Source organism: Hemitrygon akajei, chromosome 16, assembly GCF_048418815.1.
Source record: "Hemitrygon akajei chromosome 16, sHemAka1.3, whole genome shotgun sequence".
Taxonomy (NCBI): domain Eukaryota; kingdom Metazoa; phylum Chordata; class Chondrichthyes; order Myliobatiformes; family Dasyatidae; genus Hemitrygon; species Hemitrygon akajei.
Window position 1 is genome coordinate 86,200,296 of NC_133139.1, and position 22,023 is coordinate 86,222,318.

At 39.9% G+C, this 22,023-nt stretch overlaps 1 protein-coding gene across 1 annotated transcript in view; it reads left to right on the forward strand.

Moving 5' to 3' along the window:
- The window catches only part of cacna1aa (calcium channel, voltage-dependent, P/Q type, alpha 1A subunit, a), a 478,641-nt gene that overhangs the window by 441,277 nt on the left and 15,341 nt on the right, over positions 1 to 22,023 (forward strand). Inside the window, 2 exon segments of the mRNA XM_073069345.1 lie at positions 3,000 to 3,038; positions 11,130 to 11,322. Of these exon segments, the coding sequence (XP_072925446.1) occupies positions 3,000 to 3,038; positions 11,130 to 11,322 (232 nt within the window).

A 22,023-nucleotide genomic window follows, 5' to 3' on the forward strand; every position in this document is an offset into this window, starting at 1 on the left:
ACAAGATAAACACAACAGGAGGAGATACTAACTTTGGGGGTCCCATGGTCTTCACTGTAAAAGTGAAAATCCCCAAAGTAGGATTCCCTTTCCGTGGAATTTGGAAAGGGATTAATGTGAGGACATAATAGGCTAAGGTAAGTATTACCATTGTTTTGAGAGATTAAGATTCAGAGTAGAGTATAAAAGTCAGAGCTAGATCTTTCAGAAGTTGAGAAAGGCTTCCACACACAAAACTCCAACATTTCATGTCAATGCCTTAGTGTACAGGAGAAATGTGAAACTCACTACCACAATGCAATTGCTACCATAGTCAGTTGTAATTAGTAATGGAGCAATATAGTAAATACAGGCCCTTCAGCACAATGAGTCCATGCCAATTAAGGTGCTTACACAATTCCTCCATTTGGCTGTTAATTTTAAAGCTAGGATTAGCTGGAGGAGCCTCATTAAGTACCCTTCTTATCATATCAATTATCTTCATTAATATACAGTATATTATTTTGATCTGTTTAGTAAAATATTAATCACACTACTTGCAAAAAGTATCTGGAAGGTAAGCAAAAAGTTGATGAAGAAGGTTGGTTTTACAAATGAGAGAGAATGGGGGAAAAGCCAGTGTCCAAAGGTTAGACAGCTGAATCACAACCCACTAACTGTTGGATAGAGTGATATGGATTTGTATCAGAGAAGGCAAGTTTGGGAGCACATGAAATTGGAGCACGTTACGAGATACTTACTTCATTAGTCCTTCCAAACCCACAATCTCCACCACTAATTAATAGGACATTCCAGTTGCAATAGATTTCCCACACACTTCGAGAAGTTGACAGCATTAAGAAAGAACTGTTTGCAGAGCACATCTCCTGCACTGTCTACACAGAGACATTGAAAGAGAACAGTGGAATTTTGGTTCAGCCAAAACAAGACACCTTTGTCACTAAGAACAGGAATGCATGAATTATCTGTTCTAGTTTGCTCTAAGCAATTACCTCTACAATTACCTCCAACAACTCAAAATTAGAGAAAAACTATCATTCTGGGTTATCACATTGTTCAGTGATTTCTGTTTTTAACTGTCTTTTTCTCTGGAGCCTGTTAGGAAAGTAAGCATTATAATCAATTAAGTACTTTTGAAATGTATTTACTGCTATAATACAAGTAACAGTGCAGCAAATTTTGCAAGCTCCTGCAGGCAGCTCTGTAAATAATGACCAAGTTGCTCTATGTCCAATGATGGTTTAATATTGTCAGTTCTCTGTAATTTTCAATCCCTGGATTCTTTTAGGAGCTCAGGAATGAGTGAGAATCTTTGATTCATTGATTCTTCATAATCATTTTTTTTAAGTTTAAACAAAGTAACATTTACTAAGCAAACAAAAGAACACTGATACAAAGCAAATGAAAGACAAGAAATTAAAGCTGTCCAGTAGATTCAATACAGTGCTTTTGAAAAGCCTATATACTCAAAATAACATAAATTCCTTGGGTAGAAATAAATCAATTAAGAGGCTATACAATTAAAACAATTATTACACATGTATAATATGCTAATATTTAGCTAATTAAAAATGAAAAGATGTCAAACCATTATACTGCCTTCTGCCAGTAAGTGGAGACAAACTACCAAATATTATGAAAAATACACGAGTTTGTTAAAGATACAAATTGTTAAAAATACAAATTATGTTAGTAAGAAAGAAACTACAATCAAAACTACGATTTTAGTCGTGCATTAATTCAGCTTACAAAAAGGTATAAAAAACAACTGGTTCCCACAATACTGAACTCTCTTGCTCTTCTATGAAGTAACACTGAGAGATGGTTCATGCTCATCAGGCAGGAGTTTAATTCAGTATCTTATTAGGTGGAGAAATCCAATGGATATAATAGAAATCTCCCCTTTAAATGTTGATGTGACTGTGCCTGATATCCAACATTATCATATACATTATTTCATTCTTTGACTGAAATACCAAATGTGGAAAAATGTATTTTTTTTACAGTGTTTTCCTGCCTGCTTCATAACTTTGTACCAAAACTTTAGTTTGCAAGGTTGTGGGATCAAGGCCCACTGTAGATTGCAAGCTTATGGGTTCAAAATACAGAAATCATGGCAGGACTGTCAGAAATGCCATCTGCTGGGTGAGATATGAAACTGAAGCCCTGTCTGCTCTCTTCAATGGACACAATACTAGTTTAGGGAAGAACAGAAACAGTTCTCCCAGAACCAATGTTTATCACTTTAAGTATCATTATTGGAATTTATCACATTGCTACCTTTAGGAAATTGCAACGTCTGCAATTTCCTACAACAGCAACAATATGTCAAAAAGTACTTCAGTAGTATGTACCGTAATGCTCCTTGGATATACTATGAGGGGTTAAAAGTATACAGCTGTCACCTTGTACTCAGAGGGCCATGAGAAAATTAATGAATTTTTTTGGGGAGGTACTTGAGGAGGATTAATAGGGAAAATATATGGAACTATTTAAGCAGCCTAGTGAACTATGATGTAAAAACACCTTATGTTGGACTGTGGAACTCAAGTAACATTGGCCCTTCTGGTTTCTTCCCTCATCTGCTCTCTCAAGTGGACTTAAATGATCTCATAGATCTAAATACAGGAAATACTCCCTCCCCCAGAAAAAGTCATTCGTCCAACTTGGAGAAATTCTGTTAGTCCAGTCAATCAGCTTCTCTTTGACACCTATGAAAATGTCTAGAGTGTTCAATTCTGCTCTATCTGCTTATTGTATAACTGTTGTATCTTTGTGCTTTTTCCTTCCATTCCTTTGTTTTGTTATTTAATGATAAAACCAACTGAGTCCTTATCTGTACCCTTCTTTCCACACTCTGGACATCCTCGTTGCTGCCATTTCGATGTGGGGCCTTCCTGCGACCATTTTCTGTCACGTCTGTCCTGTCGCTGCCTTCTCTCCTGTCTTGTGTTTTTACTTCCTGCTCTTCTCAATATGCACTCTTGTGTGGCTGTTAGCAGAGGAGAAAAGTACGGAACCGTGGGAATAACCTCAGTGTATGTACCCTGTCTCAGTCTCTCTTTTGTCTTTCAATTATTCTAGTCTATGTCTTGGCTTCATTTGTCAATTGTGGCATTTACTGGGCATGTTCATTTGTTGAAGGGGCAAAGGGCTGATAGTGGGGAAAGGTATGCTTTTTTCCCCCCACAAAATAATTGTCTGCAAACATCCAACAGCTTTTATGATATCTAAAGTTATGCAACAATTATAGTTCTTTCACAAGAAAATATTTAAATATTTTCTTCATGAAGAGGATGGCCCTTGAATTGTCTTTAAGTAACTCCATTTCTCAAATTTATATTTAAATATTAATGGTGCATATGATTATTTTTAAATCTATTTGTGACAGGAGATCTGCTTATCAAAAGTTGGAACTATTTTTGATCACTTGATCATCTCTAATTATTGTCCAATGTATCTGACATCTTAATGGGATCAGTGGTTGCCCAGTTATATCTTACCTCAGTTAATCTGCCAAGCACTCCTCCAGTGATGATCTGTCGCAAGCCTCAGGCTCCATCTACCACTTCTACCTCAGGATTGAGAGCAAGGTGGACAAGACTATGTCTGATCCTGGTTTGTGTGCTTTGGGCTGTTTTGTGGTACTGGTCTTCCTGACTGAGTTAGCACAATTTTGACCGAATATTGGCACCTGGTTTTTTCTTGGCCACTATCATACCATGCCAGCCAAAATACTTTTCCACTAAGCTAGAGGGTCAATCTGTTTTAAAGCCCAAAACTGATGACAACTGAATATGCCCTTTCAATAGCATGCACGGCAAGGGTCTTACACCCACACATAAACTGAACGATTGCATGTTCCGGGAATGATTCTGTATTGAAAAGTCAGCACGAGTAAGCATGCATTGTGATCATTAACTGCCTGAAGAATAGGTTTGATTTTAAACCCTTACCACATCTGAAAGGAACAAACAAAATTCAATTTCTATATTAGTAGCATTCTGATACCAGTGTTGGATGCATTCTTAAATCAATAAATATTTTACATTATTATTGAAGTAACAGTATGAATGTCAGCAAGTTCCCTGTTAGATAGTAGTTAAGAATCTAACTGGATCAGAACTACTGTAAAACCAGTGATGTCAAAGCACAGATACTGGAGCTCCAGTGAGCATTACTGGTGACTGGGGGTGGGCAGTTCTAGTTGGTCGTTCAAGAACAACGCTAGATGTATTACTACACTCTCTGCCCAGTCTCAATCAGATGGGAAATCTGTGAATGTCATCTCCTTCATTCTACCCAACAGTTACAGTTGCTTAGGTGGGAAACCATTCAGCCTGTTGAGTCATCATCCAAACAGACCAAAAAAAGGCCTATGCGAGTAAAATCTGAAAACTCAGCAGTAAAGTACAAAATCCCTCCACCTTGATCTAATGGAATTAGTGTGTGTGATTGATGTTAATGAGTTTAGATGCCCTGGGCCAACTGATCACCAAATATCCATCTTCATTTGTTAAATTTTACTCAATAGTCGTGTTGGTTAATCTGGCTCAGGAGCCACCATACATACAAAGTAGATTTCAAGCACTCTCTGCAGTGTCAAAGCCAACATGGCTTCTCATGCTAACCCCACAATGATCATCCTAGTGTCCATAGAGAACAAAAGACCATAGAATCTTAATTCCCCTGTCTGTAATCCTGTATTCCTTACTGGAACACCTTCTAAATACAACAGACTAATGATCCACTATTGGATTGCATATTCATTGGTTGATTGTAGACATCACCAATCATGATCTGGTAGCTCACTAGAGTGAAGGCATCTCTGTTTTAACTGCGACAGGATACCCAGACAACCTTCAACTGCTTGAGGACTGTCTCAGTAAGACAAGAGCACCTTTTACACAACATGACTGTCGCCACCCAGTCAGATAACCACCAACACAATCCATTCATGAGAGGGCCATAGTCATTCACACTATCCCATCAGAACCTTCTGAATGATTGTGGTTTGATATCACTGTTTTAAAGCGAAAATATCTTATGGATGTTCTGAATGAACATAATTTTTTGACCTGTTGCTGTATCTTCAAAGAAAAAGGTAAGAATGGCAAAGGAAAGGATTCCTTTGTTAGATAGTGAGGCTACATAAGCTTTATAGGTATTTATTAGTGAAGGCACACAGCCAGTCTTGGTATTGGCTTGTGGAAACATGCATAGTGTTAGTTGTAGAGGCAGATGTTATTGGTATTGATACTATCATGCCTGCTAATTTCTGTAATTGGATACAGAATATATATACTATACATACAGTCTATGTACTGATGGACATGTAAATGTATATACAGTATGTAGGCACAGCTAACAGATCAATGGTTAGTTTGTATATGTACAGGATACATGCTTTGTTACATATAGAATAAGTATCTCTATCTGCTAATTTGATTACTCTAGACTGCATGTTGCATGGCATATATTTAATGCTAAATTTGGGATGTTGTAACAGGTTAAAAGGTGCACAAAAATGTGATGTCCAAGGTTGCCAAAAATGTACATTGTACTCATGACATTTAATGTAGTAGCTAGCTGGATTTCGATCCTGCCCACATTTGCTGTCCATAAAAGTTAGTATTGAGACCTCATACTGTCCAGTTCTGTGCTATTTCAGTTAGAATTAACACCATGTTCAGACTTTATGGATTCTGTGCCCATAAGAGATTTGTATACTCCTGGGTAGCAAGTGCATTTACTGAGACAAAACCCTACAGAGGATGGAAATCCAAAATGATGACAAAAATTGTTGGAAATACTTAAGTCAGAGAGCATCTGCAGAGATGTAATCATAGTTAACATTTGATATTGATGATAAACAGAATTGAGAAATGTGGGAGATACAGTGGCTTGTAAAAGTATTCAACCCCCAACCCTTTGTTCACATGAGTATTACAACCACAGATTTTGATCAATTTAACTGAGAATTTTTAATCTGTGAATCACATGCTCCTTTTTCACAATCAAGTCCAAAAAAATCAGGGGGAATTCTAAGTATGAAAAATTTTAAAAATCAAAATTCAAAATGTAAGCAGTTTAAAAGTATTCATCCTCCTTTGCTCAGTACTTGTTGAACCATCTCTCACAGCTGTTACAGCCAGTGGTATTTTTGGATAAGTCTCTATTACATTTGCAGAACATGATGGAGGAAGATTGGCCCATTCCTCCTTACAAAATTGCTCAAGCTCTGCCAGTTTAGTTGGTGAGTGGCAGCAATCTTGCCAGAGATGTTCATCAGGATAAGATTGGAACTCTGACTGGGTCACTGAAGGACATCAATTTTCTGCATTTGAAACTATACCATGGTTACTCCAGCAGTGTGCTTTGGGTCATTGTTCTGCTGAAAGACAAACTTCCTCCCCAGTTTAAGCTTTTTGGCAGAGACTAGAAGGATCAAGGATTTCTCTGTATTTAGAAACATTTGCCTTCCCATCAATCCTGACCAGAATTCCACTCCTGCTGCTGAAAAGCATCCCCACAGCATGATGCTACCTCCACCATACTTTACAGTAGGGATGGTGTAACCTGGCCGTATTAGATTTACACCACATGTGCCAAGTGTCAAGGACAACAAGTTCCACTTAAGTCTCATCCAGCCACAAGATCTTCTTCCACATCTTTACAATATCTTCTAAATGACACTTTGCAAGTTTTTAGGGGCAAATATATGCATTTTTGGCCAGGTCTTCTTGCTTGCCACTCTTCCATAAATACCCTGTCTGTTGTAATTGTGATCAAAGTCACTAGACACTTAAACTGGTGATACAGAAGTATTTATTCAGCACAAGCAGACATTATACTGGAGACACTTTTAGAAGAGGCCCTCTAAACTAATAATAATTTATTTTTATATGTTAAAGATCAAAAGGTAATTGCAGGACAATTCTATAGTTACAATGCATTCATAAGGCTTCATTTGAGTTCCATAGAATTTTCAAACACCTAGATCTTCACACCAACGCTCCAGCCACCCAAGATTGAATACTAATCTCCGCTGTCTCCAGACTGCATTCATGCATATTCATCCATATCTCAGGACAATGGGGCATTTCTTGGTTTGCAAGCAACCCCAGTCCAGGAAGACATTGTTCTTAGCTGCATTTTAAACTCAATCTACAGTCCACATGCAGATCTGAAGACTGACTACTGTTGAAATTAATATTTGCTATATTCCATAACTCCAGAATACACCCCATTAGAGATCATGGAGCCATGAACTTCATCTCCATTTGCAGGCACTGACTTCTGTTTAGTGCCTTTGAGATGGTCTCTAACCCATCCCCAGATAATAATTTCACTGATTTGTCTTGAATACTCTTTTGTCTTCATTTTGGTTTAGTCTGTTGAAAATCTACCATACTGTTGGACCTTACAGAGAGAAGGGATAGTTATTCTTATGAATTCATTGAAAAGAAATGATCCTCCAATTTTCTACATCAACAAATAGGGCAAGTTGGTAACGTAATACAGATGTATTGCACCTGACAAAGTTAGTGCAGTAATTACAAAGGGGGGATAAATACTGTTTCATCTTCACTATTTGGGTTCTTAATGTTAGTAAATTGTTGACATGTTTTGGAGCTTTTCTTTTGATTTGACAGGATGCACAATGTTTTGTGGATTAGGTCAAAACTACTTTAATATATTTTAAATATAGAAAATGAGACCATAAAATATGAAAATAGTTTTGGGGTTCGAATACTTTTTTCAAGGCTATATGACAAATGTTAATATCTTACAAAAGGGAGGGGAGGAGAGAGCGCAAAGGGGGTGAGCTTGATAGGGCAAAAAGCAAAATAAAATGTCAACAGATGCAATGAGATAAAACCTGGAAGGAATGAGGAACTAAATTGACAGAAGAGGTCCTGGGGAAATATCAAGTACAAATAGAATAAGAAGAATAGCCCTTAAACTCGGCAGTGGAGTTATCGGGACACTGTCTTTTGACGGTATTTCCGTAGCAAGCTGTTCTTGTTTTTACAAGGCCAAGTTGCTAGTTCGACGCTCAACCCGACTTGGATTCGAACTCAGAAACCTTTGCTCCAGAGTCTGGCGCTGATATTATTGCGCCACCAAGCAGGACAAGTACAAATGGGCATATGACGAAATTGTTGAACATATTATTGGGTCGCTAAGGCTATAATGTGCCTGATGAGAAAATACAGTACTGTTCCTCAAGTTTACATCGATCTTTATTGGAATGTTGTTGGACGTCAAGTGGAAATGTGAGAAAATTAAGGTGATGGTTAAGAAGCTATCAGGCAGGAACTTGGAAGCATAAATTGGGAACAGATTGTCTCAGGGAAATGCACAGCAGAAATGTTGCAAATGTTCAAGGGATATTTGTGTGGCATTCTACATAGGTATGTTCCAATAAGACAAGGAAAGGATGGTAGGGTACAGGAACCATGGTGTATAAAGGCTGTTGAAAATCTAGTCAAGAAGAAAAGCTTATGAAAGGTTCAAAAAAACTAGGTAATCATAGAGATATAGAAGATTACAAGTCTAGCAGGAAGGAGTTTAAGAATGAAATTAGGAGAGCCAGAAGGGGCCATGAGAAGGTCTTGGCAAGCAGGATTAAAGAAAACCCCCAAGGCATTCTACAAATGTGTTAAAAGCAAGAGGATAAGACATGAGAGAATAAGACCAATCAAGTGTGACAGTGGAGAAGTTTGTATGGAACCGGAGGAGATAGCAGAGGTACATCATGAATACTTTGCTTCCGTATTCACTACGGAAAAGGACCTTGGCAATTGTAGAGATGACTTACAGTGGATTGAAAAGCTTGAGCATATAGACATTAAGATAGAGCATGTGCTGGAGTTTTTGGAAAGCATCAAGGTGGATAAGTCTCCGGGACCAGACGAGCTGTACCTCAGGCTACTGTGGGAGGCCAGGGAGGAGATTGCTGAGCCTCTGGCAATGATCTTTGCATTATCAATGGGGACAGGAGGGATTCCAGAGGATTGGAGGGTTGCGAAGGTTGTTCCCTTATTCAAGAAAGGGAGTAGGGATAGCTCAGGAAATTATAGACCAGTGAGTCTTACTTCAGTGGTTGGCAAGTTGATGGAGAAGATCCTGAGAGACAGGATTTATGAACATTTGGAGAGGCATAATATAATTAGGAATAGTCAGCATAGCTTTATGAGCCTGTTTGAATTTTTTGAGGATGTGACTAAACATGTTGATGAAGGTAGAGCTGTAGATGTAGTGTATATGGATTTCAGCAAAGCATTTGATAAGGTGCCCCATGCAAGCTTTATTGAAAAAGTAAGGAGGCACGGGATCCAAGGGGACCTTGCTTTGTGGATCCAGAATTGGCTTGCCCACAGAGGCAAAAAGTGGTTGTAGACGGGTCATATTCTGCATGGAGGTTGGTGACCAGTGGTGTGCCTCAGAGATCTGTTCTGGGAACCCTACTCTTTGTGATTTTTATAAATGACCTGGATGAGGAAGTGGAGGGATGGGTTAGTAAATTTGCTGATGACACAAAGGTCAGGGGTGTTGTGGACAGTGTGCAGGGCTGTCAGAGGTTACAGTGGGACATTGATAGGATGCAAAACTGGGCTGAGAAGTGGCAGATGATAGTTCAATCCACATAAGTGTCAGGAGGTTCATTTTGGTAGGTCAAATATGATGGCAGAATATAGTATTAATGGTAAGACTCTTGGCAGTGTTGAAGATCAGAGGGATATTAGGGTCCGAGTCCGTAGGACACTCAAAAGGTACTGCGCAGGTTGACTGTGGTTAAGAAGGAATACGGTGCTTTGGCCTTCATCAACCGTGGGATTGAATTTAAGAGCTGAGAGGTAATATTGCAGCTATATAGGACCCTGGTCAGACCCCACTTGGAGTACTGTGATCAGTTCTGGTCACCTCACCACAGGAAGGATGTGGAAACCATGGAAAGGGTGCAGAGGAAATTTACAAGGATGTTGCCTGGATTAGGAGCATGCCTTATGAGAATAGGTTGAGTGAACTCTGCCTTTCTTTCTTGGAGCGGCAGAGGATGAGAGGTGACCTGATACAGAGGCATTGATCGTGTGGATAGTCAGAGGCTTTTTCCCAGGGCTGAAATGGCTAACACAAAAGGGCAGTTTTAAGGTGCTTGGAAGTAGGTACAGAGGAGTTGTCAGGGTTAAGTTTTTTTTTATAAACGCAGAGAATGGTGAGTGCTTGGGATGTGCTGTTGACGATGGTGGTGGAGGTGGATATGATAGGGACTTTTAAGAGACTCCTGGATAGGTACATGGAGCTTAGAAAAATAGAGGGCTATGGGTAAACCTATGTAATTTCTAAAGTACATGTTTGGCACAGCATTGTGGTCCAGGGCCTGTATTGTGCTGTAGGTTTTCTATGTTTCTATGCTATAGTAAGTTGTTAATGAACTATGTCTAGTGACAAGCTTTTAGCTACAGTAGAATATTTAATAATTTTATTAATCATATTTCATAAGTTTGTTATCACTTTTAAATGGCCTGAAAATATATTTGTAACTAGCACATGAAGTGTACAACTCTTTTATATATCCACACAGCATGTAAATACTTTCATTATGTATTAGCATGCCTCTAATATATTTATGGAAAACAGAAACTAGTCCTGCTATTTTGTAACAGTTAAGAATTTAGAATGAAAAGTATGTGACTTAGTAACGTTGGTTACTTCAGTGGAGAAAGGTACAATTCAGAAGCATACTTGCAACGATGGATATCATAATGAATAACTTACGATAAAAATTGCATAAAATGTATGAAAACTTGACAGGAATATCAGCAATGATGCATTTTAGTAAGGTATATTCTATTTATAAAATGGGCATGCATGTATAGCAATGCATGCACACATTGGTACTTTGTCTCAAAATTGATTATAGTATACGAATACAGAACAAGGCACTTTTATTGATGGGAGAAGCAATTTTTATCTCATGCAGTTGGGTTCAACAGTTGTATAAATATTGAGGTTATCAAGTGTCGTGTACTTTAACAAAAACTTGTTACTTTTCACACATTCTTACTGTATAACTTTGTTTGTGAGTTATGTGAGTGATGCAGGTCATTTTTAAATCATAGACCATCGAAGACACCAGCCCAATCAAGAGATCAGCATCCACACTGGGCCATCAGCGCTCCAAGGGCATACGACTAGATGACTACTCACTAGAGCGGGTCATCCCCGAGGAGTCACAAAGGACCCATCGCCGCAGGGAGAGGGGACACAGGACATCAGAAAGGTCGCTAAGTCGATACACGGACGCCGACACAGGTTAGCCTTTTTAATTACTCATTCAAGGAATGTGATTTTGCCTTTGAATTGGGTGTCTTTCTGGGGTATTTATGAGACACCTTGCTGTGGGACTACAGTTATATACTGGCTTGAATGGTAGTTTTGCTTCTCCAAAGGGTATTAATAAGCCATATGGGTTATTATATTTATTGTCATGTTAAGTGACACAAGCTTTCATTACATATTTCACTCAACTTAAATTCCCCAGCTGTTCTGGTGAGATTGGAACTTGTGTCTCCAGGCCGTTATTCCAAGTAGTCAGGTTGAGAAACAGATTTAATTTCCTGGTCAGTAGCCATTGAATGCCTTAGTTGTAAATTGATGAAAGGTGATCAACCCGAAATGTTAACTAATTCTCTCCACAGGTGCTCCCTGGTCTGTTGTTTCCAACATTTTTTTTTAATTTTAGAATTTGGCAACTCTAGTCAGCATCTTGCTATTGTTAGTACTGTAGCCCTCAGGAACACAAATATTCTACTCCCTATAATTATGATTCCACTGCGAGGCTACAGCATAATACAGAAAGATATTCCATGAGGAAACTAGCCAACACACTCATCATTGAATTATACAGTACCTATAAAAAGTATTCACCCCCCCCCCCCCTTGGAAGTTTTCATGTTTTATTGTTTTACAATATTGAATCACAGTGGATCTAAAAAAAATTTTTTAAAACATTGATTAACTGAAAAAGACCTTTGTTTCAAAGTGAAGAGATCTCTACAAAGTGATCTAAATTAATTGCAAGTATAAAACACAAAATAATTGATTGCATAAATATTCACCCCCTTTAATATGAGACCCAAATATCACTTGTGCAGCCAATTGATTTTAGAAGACACATAATTAGTTAAATGGAAATCACCTGTGTGTAGTCAGGTGTTTCAATTGATTATAACACCTGGATCTGGAAGGTCCAACTGCTGGTGAGTCAGTGTCCTGGCAAAAACTACACCACGAAGACAAATGAACACTCCAAGCAGCTCTGTAAAAAGGTTATTGTAAAGCACAAGTCAAGAGATGAATACAAGGAAATTTCTATGTCACTGAATATCCCTTGAAGTGCAGTTAGATCAATCAAGAAAAGGAAAGAATATGGCACAGCTGTAAATCTGCCTGGAGCAGGCCAACCTCAAAAATTGAGTGACCATGCAAGAAGATGACTAGTGAGGGAGACTACCTAGAGAACAGCGGCAACTCAGGAGGAATTACAAGCTTCAGTGACTGAGATGGGAGAGACTGTGCATACAACAACTGTTTCCCGGGTGCTTCACCAGTTGCAGCTTTATGGGAGAATGGCAAAGAGAAAGCCACTGCTGGAAAAAAAAACACCCTTGAAATCTTGGCTAGAGTTTGGCAGAAGATGTGGGAGACTCTGAAGTCAGCTGGAAGAAGGTTCTATGGTCTAATGAAAGCAAATTTGAGCTGTTTGGCCATCAGACTAAATGTCATGTTTGGTGCAAGCCAAACATTGCACATCATCAAAAACACACAATCCCTGTTGTGAGCATGGTAGTGACTGCATCATACTGTGGGGATGCTTCACTGCCGCAGGCCTTGGAGGGCTTGTACAGGTAGAGGGTACAATGAATGCAGCAAAATACAGGAAAATCCTGGAGGAAAACCCGATCCAGTCTACAAGAGAACTGAGACTTGGAAGATTTGTTTTCCAGCATAAAGCCAAAGCTACACAGTTAAAAACAACAACGTTAATGTTCTGGAGTGGCCAAGTCAGAGCCCAGACCTCAATCCAATTGAGAATGTATGGCTGGACTTGAAAGGGGATGTTCATCCACAATCCCCATATAATCTGACAGAGCTTGAGCAGTTTTGTAAAGAATGGGGAGAAATTGCAGTGTCCAGGTGTGCAAAGCTGATAGACCTATCCACATAGACTCAAGGCAGTAATTGCTCTCAAAGGTGTATCAACTGAAAACTGATTTGAAGGGGGCGAATATGTATGAAATCAATTATTGTGTTTTATATTTGTAATTTAGATCACTTTGTAGAGATCTATTTTCACTTTGACACAAAACAATATTTTTCTGTTGATCAGTGTCAAAATAAGCCAAATTAAATCCAGTGATTTAATGTTATAAAGCATAAAAACTTGCAAGGGAAGTGAATACTTTTTATAGTCACTGTAGTTTCATAACCCAGTGATGGTCACATATTTGGTTTAGTTGTCGAGTACAACACCTCAATCATTACTGACCCAAATAGTACAAGGATCCCTCAGCCCCAGTTCAAGGTTAGGTCTTGAAATAAATTCAGATTACAAACAATATTCAAAGCACCATAATTCAGCCTCCTTGAGCAAGAAAGTTTTCAATGGTTGAAAAGCCATCTACAATCTAACTCTTGATTGCTACAAAATTATTTGGGTTTTTTTAATGGTTCTATGGACTGAACTTCAGGCCAATGAGGTGCCTGAAAAACTGAACTGGAACACAGGAAATAAGGAGACCATCTAGCTCCTCAGAGCTCTTCTACTATTTATAGAGGGCATGGCTAACCAGTGACTCAACATCACAATTTACTTCATCATGGTCTTGAACCTTATTTTCTGCCCACTGTGCTTTCTTTGTAATTGCTTACACTATAATTCTGGGTTCCATTAATTGCTTTTCCATTGTACTACTTCAATGTACTGATGTGATTAAATGATTTGTATGGATAGTGTGCAAAACTAAATCTTACACTGTACTTTAGTACATGACAAGAATAAACCAATTACCAAGTTCCATATACTTGCTGTTTCCCCAAATTCTACAATACCTATACAGGTAGTCCCCGAGTTACGAACCTCCGACTTACAGACAACTCGTACTTATGAACTGAGGAAGGAGAACGCCATCCGCCATTTTAAGTTGTTGCTGTTGACACTGTGTTGAGTGTTTAACTTTGTATTAGGCTTAAATTTTTTTTAATAAGATTCACCCCTCCCCCTCCTCTCCGGTCGGCTGGTGGCGCAGTGAGATCAGCGCCGGGCTTGAGTTCGATCCAGTGACAGACCGCTCCCGTGCCGGGCTTGAGTTCGATCCAGTGACAGACCACTCCCGTGCCAGGTTGAGTTCGATCCAGTGACAGACCGCTCCCGTGCCAGGTTGAGTTCGATCCAGTGACAGACCGCTCCCGTGCCGGGCTTGAGTTCGATCCAGTGACAGACCACTCCCGTGCCAGGTTGAGTTCGATCCAGTGACAGACCGCTCCCGTGCCAGGTTGATGTCTATCCAGTGACTCACCAGGTTGATGTCGAGCTTGAAACTCGATCTCGTAATAAAAACACTGCCACCTCCAGTTTAAATTCCCACACGGAATATTGTGGCGGATCAAATACCCAAACCCAGCACAGCCCCCACTTGTCCCATTTAGCCTGTCAGTGCGGTGGTCCTTAGGACCCAGCAGACCTCGAGAGCCGGCACAGCTCGGGACCTGCCACCCACAGTGTTTCTGTTCCACTGACGGGAAATGATCGCAATTGAAAATAAAGTGGAAATAATAAAGCGTTTGGAAAGAGGTGAAACGCCATCGGTCATTGGAAAAGCATTAGGCTGCAGTCAGTCAACGATTGGAACAATTTTAAAGGATAATAGATAAAGTGAGAATAATGGAGCATGTGAAAGGTCCTGCCCCGATGAAAGCTACAAATTATTATTAAGAAACGCAGTGGTTTAATTATTGGAATACATACGTTTAAGTGTTTTATATTTTATATGCATAGAAAGGTAAAATATATACTATATACTAAGACAAACGTTTGACTAACTGACGCTAAATAATACCGGATGTACTTGTTCCGACTTACATACAATTCCAACTTAAAGACGGACTCAGGAACAGAACTCATACGTAACCCAGGACTGCCTGTAGTTTAAAAAAAAGTATCAATCACAGATTTAAAATGAACTGTCCCTACCACTGGTGGAAGAGATGTTCAGATTTCTACCATCCTCCACGTGAAGAAATGTTTCCAATCTTAACTCCTGAAAACTTAAAACATAAAAGATTCTGCAGGAGCTACAACTCCAGAGCAACACACAAACTGGAGGAACTCAGCAGATCAGGCAGCATATATGGAAATGAATAAATAGTCAACATTTCAGGCTAAGACCCTTCATCAGAACTGGTCACTGGTGCTACCTGTCCTGCTGAGTTCCTCCAGCATTTGGTGTGGGTCCTGAAAACAGTGTTTAGTCTCTGGCCCTTGTTCCCCACCCAATTCGGCCTCCTTACTGTCCTGAAAGCCCCTTAACCAGGTTTGTGTATTGTTGCCTTACAAATTGACCCTTTGTGTTCAGGAGTAATTCTGGTAAATTTACAGTGCACTCAGTCGAAGGACAATATAGTCTTCCTCAGGTATAGTACCTTGAATGTGTTACTGTCTCATTGGTTGGGCTATCAACAATGAACTGTGAGTAAGGGGTTAGATGCTCCTTAATATGCCATGTATTTTTCTAAATTTGTTCATGGGATCTGGGCTTCATGGGCCAGACCACCCTCTATTGTCCATCCCAAATTACAGTTACGGGGATGAGTTGCAGTTAAACTGATACAGTTCTACTGGTGAAGGTGATACTGCAGTGCCTTTGGGACGGATTCCATGAAGGAACAGTGGCATTATGTCCAGGTCAGGATGTTGTGAGATTTCAAGGATAACCCATATGTGATGACTGAAAAGCAAAAAAATAGTCTGCAGAGGAAACACAAGAGACTGCAGATGCTGGAATCTAGAGAAAAACAAATATGATGAAACAGCATCTATGGAAGGAAAGGAATTATCAATGTTTCAATCTAAAATGTCAACAATTCTTTTCCTTCCACATACACTGCTCACTAAATCCATTGAGTTGCTTCAGCAGATTATTGCTCAAAAATATATTTGAAATGATGCTGGACACTCAGCAAATTAGACAGCAGTTGTCGAGAAAAATAGAACATTGAAGAGTCATAGGCTGAAGCTATGTAAACCCCATGCTTCCTGCCATTGTTCCTCTACTGGTCACCAGGTTTAGGAGATGCTAAGAGGTCTAGCCAAATTGCTGCAGTATATCATATAAATGGTACAAAAGTAGCCACAGGAGGGAATGTATGTTTTAGAATGGGGGAAAGGGTACTGATCTTTCCCTAGAATTGCTGAGAGAGAATTGAAAAGAGGCTGAGTATACAAAGCTATATGTGCAACTACCATCCAGAATGTAACAAACTCATGGTCCCAACATCTGAGAAACCATAGTTTCATTACATTCTATCTTGCTCTTTCTTCTCATCTTTTAACACAATTTCTTACTTGGCTACACATGCATAATAAAGGAGGCAGCGGGGAAACGGGGATTTCTGTCACCAAACAGACATGATCTCACTGGATGGTAGAACAAGCAAGAGGGGTCAAATATTATTTAAAAGAAACTAAATTATATCCTTATCAGCCCCTAAACCAGGGGTTGCCTAACTGGGGTCCACAGAGCTTTCAGTTAATGGTAGAGGTCCATGGCATAAAAAAGGTTGGGAAACCCTGCCCTGAACAAAGGTAACAGATTCTGCGTCAAATATGATGCCAACACGAGCGGAGTTGCAAGCGAATCTGCATAATGTAGATAACATACAATGACAACACATAGCACCTATGCTGCAGGTGACCATGATATGAAGCAACAGGATTCGAAGGTCACAGATAACAGGTTTTCAGCAATGCCACTTGCCATTATAAATAAGGATAACCAAGACCATGACTTCTGTCCCCTACCCTTTCTGAGGAACATGGGTCAGTTTACAAACTTGTGCTACAATGGCCAGTGTTTTAAGACCATAAGATATAGGAGCCGAGTTAGGCCATTTGGTCCATCAAGTCTGCTTTGTCATTTCATCATGACTGATCCAACTTTCCTCTCAGCTCCAATCTCCTACCTTCTACACCACCCCCCCCCATCCCTTCATGCTGTGACTAATCAAAATCTATCAACTTCTGTTTTAAATATACATAAAGACATGGACCCCCCCCCCCCAGCTGCCTGTGGCAACAAATTCCAGAGATTCACCATTCCCTGGCAAAAGAAATTCCTCATCTCCATTTTAAAGTGACACCCCCTAAAGTGACACTCTGAAGCCATGTCCTCTGGTCTTAAGGCTCTCCCACCATAGGAAACATCCTCTCCAAATCCACTATCAAGGCCTTTCACCACTCAATAAGTTTCAATTAGGTCATCCTTCCTTCTTCTGAATTCCAGTGAATACAGTCCCAGAGCCATCAAATGTTCTTCATATGACAAGCCATTTATTCATGGAATCATTTTCGTGCATCTCCATTGAACCCTCTCCAGTTTCAGCACATCCTTTCTATGGGGCCCAAAACTGCTCACAATACTCCAAGCGAGGCCTCACCAGTGCTTTATAAAGTCTCAATATTGCATCCTTGCTTTTATATTCTAGTCTTTTTGATAATGCTAATATCGCATTTGCTCTCCTCTCCAAGACTCAAACCTGTAAATTAACCTTTAGGGAACCCTGGAAAAGGACTCCCAAGTCCCTTTGCACCCCAAGTTTTTGTACTTCTCTCCATTTAGAAAATAGTCTATCGTTTCATGACCATACACTTCCCGACACTGTATTCCATCTCACAACACACAGAAATGCTGGAGAAACTCAGCAGGCCGGGCAGCATCCATGGAAAAAAGTACAGTCCATGGGCCCTGCCAAAGGGTTCGGCCTGAAACATCAACTGTACTTCCCCCCTCCCCCACCCATGGATGCTGCCTGGCCTGCTGAGTTCCTCCAGCATTTTGTGTGTTGCATTGTATTCCACCTGCCACTACTTACTTTGTTCACTACTTACTTAATCTGAGTAAGTCTTTCTGTAGCCCCTCTACTTCCTCAAAACTACCTGCCCCTCCACCTATCTTCATATAATCTGTGAACTTTGCAACAAATCTAAGTTATAAATTTCACATCACATACCAGTGATAATAAACCTGATTTTGACTCTGACAAAGCCACTGATTCCATCATCCAAATCATTGACATATAACAAAGAGATCAGTCTCAATACAGGCCCCTGTGGAACACCACTAGTCACTGGCAGCCAAAGTTCTCTCCAAGGTACATGAGCACAAAGGAATTTAAACAGCACACAACAGGTTGTCACCCTCTACCTCGTTGGCATATTAAGTATAGATAGATAGATAGATAGATACTTTATTCATCCCCATGGGGAAATTCAACATTTTTTCCAATGTCCCATACACTTATTGTAGCAAAACTAATTACATACAATACTTAACTCAGTAAAAATATGATATGCATCTAAAATCACCCTCTCAAAAAGCATTAATAAATAGCTTTTAAAAAGTTCTTAAGTAGTTTACTTAAATACATTGAGTCCTAACCCCGGCACTTTAACATATCTTACTCCTGGCGGTTGAATTGTAAAGCCGAATGGCATTGGGGAGTATTGATCTCTTCATCCTGTCTGAGGAGCATTGCATCGATAGCAACCTGTCACTGAAACTGCTTCTCTGTCTCTGGATGGTGCTATGTAGAGGATGTTCAGGGTTTTCCATGATTGACCGTAGCCTACTCAGTGCCCTTCGCTCTGCTACCGATGTTAAACTCTCCAGTACTTTGCCCACGACAGAGCCCACCTTCCTTACCAGCTTATTAAGACATGAGGCGTCCCTCTTCTTAATGTTGCCTCCCCAACACGCCACCACAAAGAAGAGGGCGCTCTCCACAACTGACCTATAGAACATCTTCAGCATCTCACTACAAACATTGAATGACGCCAACCTTCTAAGGAAGTACAGTCGACTCTGTGCCTTCCTGCACAAGGCATCTGTGTTGGCAGTCCAGTCTAGCTTCTCGTCTAACTGCACTCCCAGATACTTGTAGGTCTTAACCTGCTCCACACATTCTCCATTAATGATCACTGGCTCCATATGAGGCCTAGATCTCCTAAAGTCCACCACCATCTCCTTGGTCTTGGTGATATTGAGACGCAGGTAGTTTGAGTTTATTTCATGATTGTACAATGTAGAGTCTGCAGATTTTAGAACCGGCTCATTTAGATATTGGAGATATTGTAATGAGAGACACACAGAGATGGCAGAGGAATTGAATGTGTATTTTACATCAGTCTTCACAGTGGAAGACATCTGCAGTATACCAGACATTCAAGAGTGTCAGGGTAGTGGAGTACGTGCAGTGAAGATTACGACTGAGAAGGTGCTCAGGAAGCTTAATGGTCTGAGGGTGGATAAATCACCTGGACCTGATGAAATGCACCCTCGGGTTCTGAAGGAAGTAGCTGGAGAGATTGCAGAGGCATTAACAATGATCTTTCAAGAATCGATAGAGTCTGGCATTGTACCGGATGAGTGGAAAATTGAAAATGTTACTTAAATGTTATTTAAGACAGGTGGGAGACAGCAGAAAGGAAACTATAGACTTGTTAGCCTGACAGCAGTGGTTGGGAAGTTGTTGGAATCGATTGTTAGGGATGAGGTTACGGAATACCTGGAGGCACATGACAAGATAGGCCAAAGCCAGTGTGGTTTCCTGAAAGGAAAATCCTGCCTGACAAACCTAATGCAATTTTTTGAGGAAATTACAAGCTGGGTAGACAAAGGAGATGCAGTAGATGTGGTGTACTTGGATTTTCAGAAGGCCTTTGACAAGGTGCCGCACATGAGGCTGCTTAGCTGGGTGAAGATGAGGACAGTTACAGGTCCCTATCAACACACTTAAGGAGTTGTAGTTCTGTACACAATCAAATTTTCACTAATCTTTCAGCCCACCCTGAACAAAATGTTGCAGGATATACAGTAGTTAATTGCAAAATAGATACTGTCATCACTACAGCCATGTAGAAGATAATTTATGGACTTTGATAAAAGCAACACCATTACAATAGAAAACTGAAACTAAGTACACCTTTGTACAGCTATGAGTGGTGTATCTTGGTCTGAATATTGATGCTGTCAAGCTAAATCTGATAGTTAGACAGTGGATTCCTGTTAATTAGGCCATTGGCTAATCAGGTCAGCCACTATTTGGTACAACTCTTAAGAGCAAAACGTAATCGAGAAAATTGCCAGGACTTCCTTTGTTTATTTGGGACACTGCCGCTTAATTGGGGCAAAAGACTTGACAAACAAGTTCTAACTAGCAGCTGTCCCGCGCACTTATGTGGCTGTTAGATGCTATATTGTGTTTAGAATGATCAGTTGCAAATGTTTGTGTTCAAAAAGCAATGATGTTGGTCACTGATAGTTGGCAATTAAGAAGCCACAAGTCAATTCAGAACTATTTTGCTGACTACGGTTTCAAGTTTTCAGGCTTTGAGACGGCCAGGAGTGAAACTGAAATGGTTTCACTACTTCAGCACATTAGGAACTACGAAGAATTTGAAGGTATTGGCAATCATCTTGAATATTACAATAAAAATGAAGATGTGGATGATTCAATCGTTAACAGCATTGTAGGAAGGCAGTTAATTATCTGCACTAGGTGCCCATACTGATATTGTTCATTCCTCCAATTATTATTATGAACTAACGTAGTGCTATAGTATTGTATTACTAGTGGCAGTGTTCTGTATTTTAAACACATAATTTGTTACCTTTTTAACTATTTCCATGAAATTTTGGCCAACTGGGGCAGCTGCTTAATTGGATCAAAATGTTCTGGTCCCAATGTGTCCCAATTAACCGGAATCCACTGTATTTTGAAAGCAAAGGAAATAAAACATTGGAGAGAACTTTCTGGGAAAGATTTAATATTATTGCAGATCCTTTCCTGACCTAGTGTTGATAAAATGCCCGATAGATTAATATTGGCACAGCTTGAGTAGGGAATCGTTGCAACACAGCAAGATTCTTAAAAGTTTACTTAAACTTCCAGCTTTTTGCTTTTATTTGACAAAAGCACTAACTATTCAAATAGAGAAGGAAGTACAAGTAATTTCTTCACATTGAAGATTATTGCATTGTTTCCCAAATAGATAATCCTTTACTGTAAGTAAGGATTACAGTCTATCAATTTATGGTTCTGGGTCTTAAAGCAGTAATTCCAATAACGTCAGCTTCCAAGGTGTAGAAATGAATGATCTTGCTGTTGCAGTATGATTGTGCAGAGGCCTTCTACTGGTTGGGGTTGACCATGGATGTTGTGTCCCAGCTGTCTACATGATACGAAGCCAGTATGCAAGCCAAGACAGTATGATAGGAAGAGCAAAATGTTGCCCATGTAGCAGGCTCCGTCTCCATGCAGCTGATGAATCCAAAAGAACAGCAGAGATCGATGCAGTTCGACATCAACTGCATCGTAGGAGTTGCCAGTGTTAAACTCAATATACTCTTCAGACTCCAGCTTCAGATTTTTCCCCTCGGAATTTATTCCTGAACCCTTCCCCATGAGTGAGTATAGTCATAAGGCAGTGGAGGTTTGAGATCAGAGTTTTCTTTCTACTAGATGAGCTGCCAACTATTTCTGTTGAGCCCCATCTGCCCGAAGTAACTGTTTTTAAGGTGACAGTAACCCACCTTTGACCTTTCTCCTGCCATTAGAAATGACTCCACAAGGTGAGTAGCTAAGCCACATGTGAAGACTAGGAGTTGAACTTGGTTGTCAGATTGTATTCGAGACCCACACCGATGGGGGCATTTAGTAGGTAGTGGAAGCTTATTC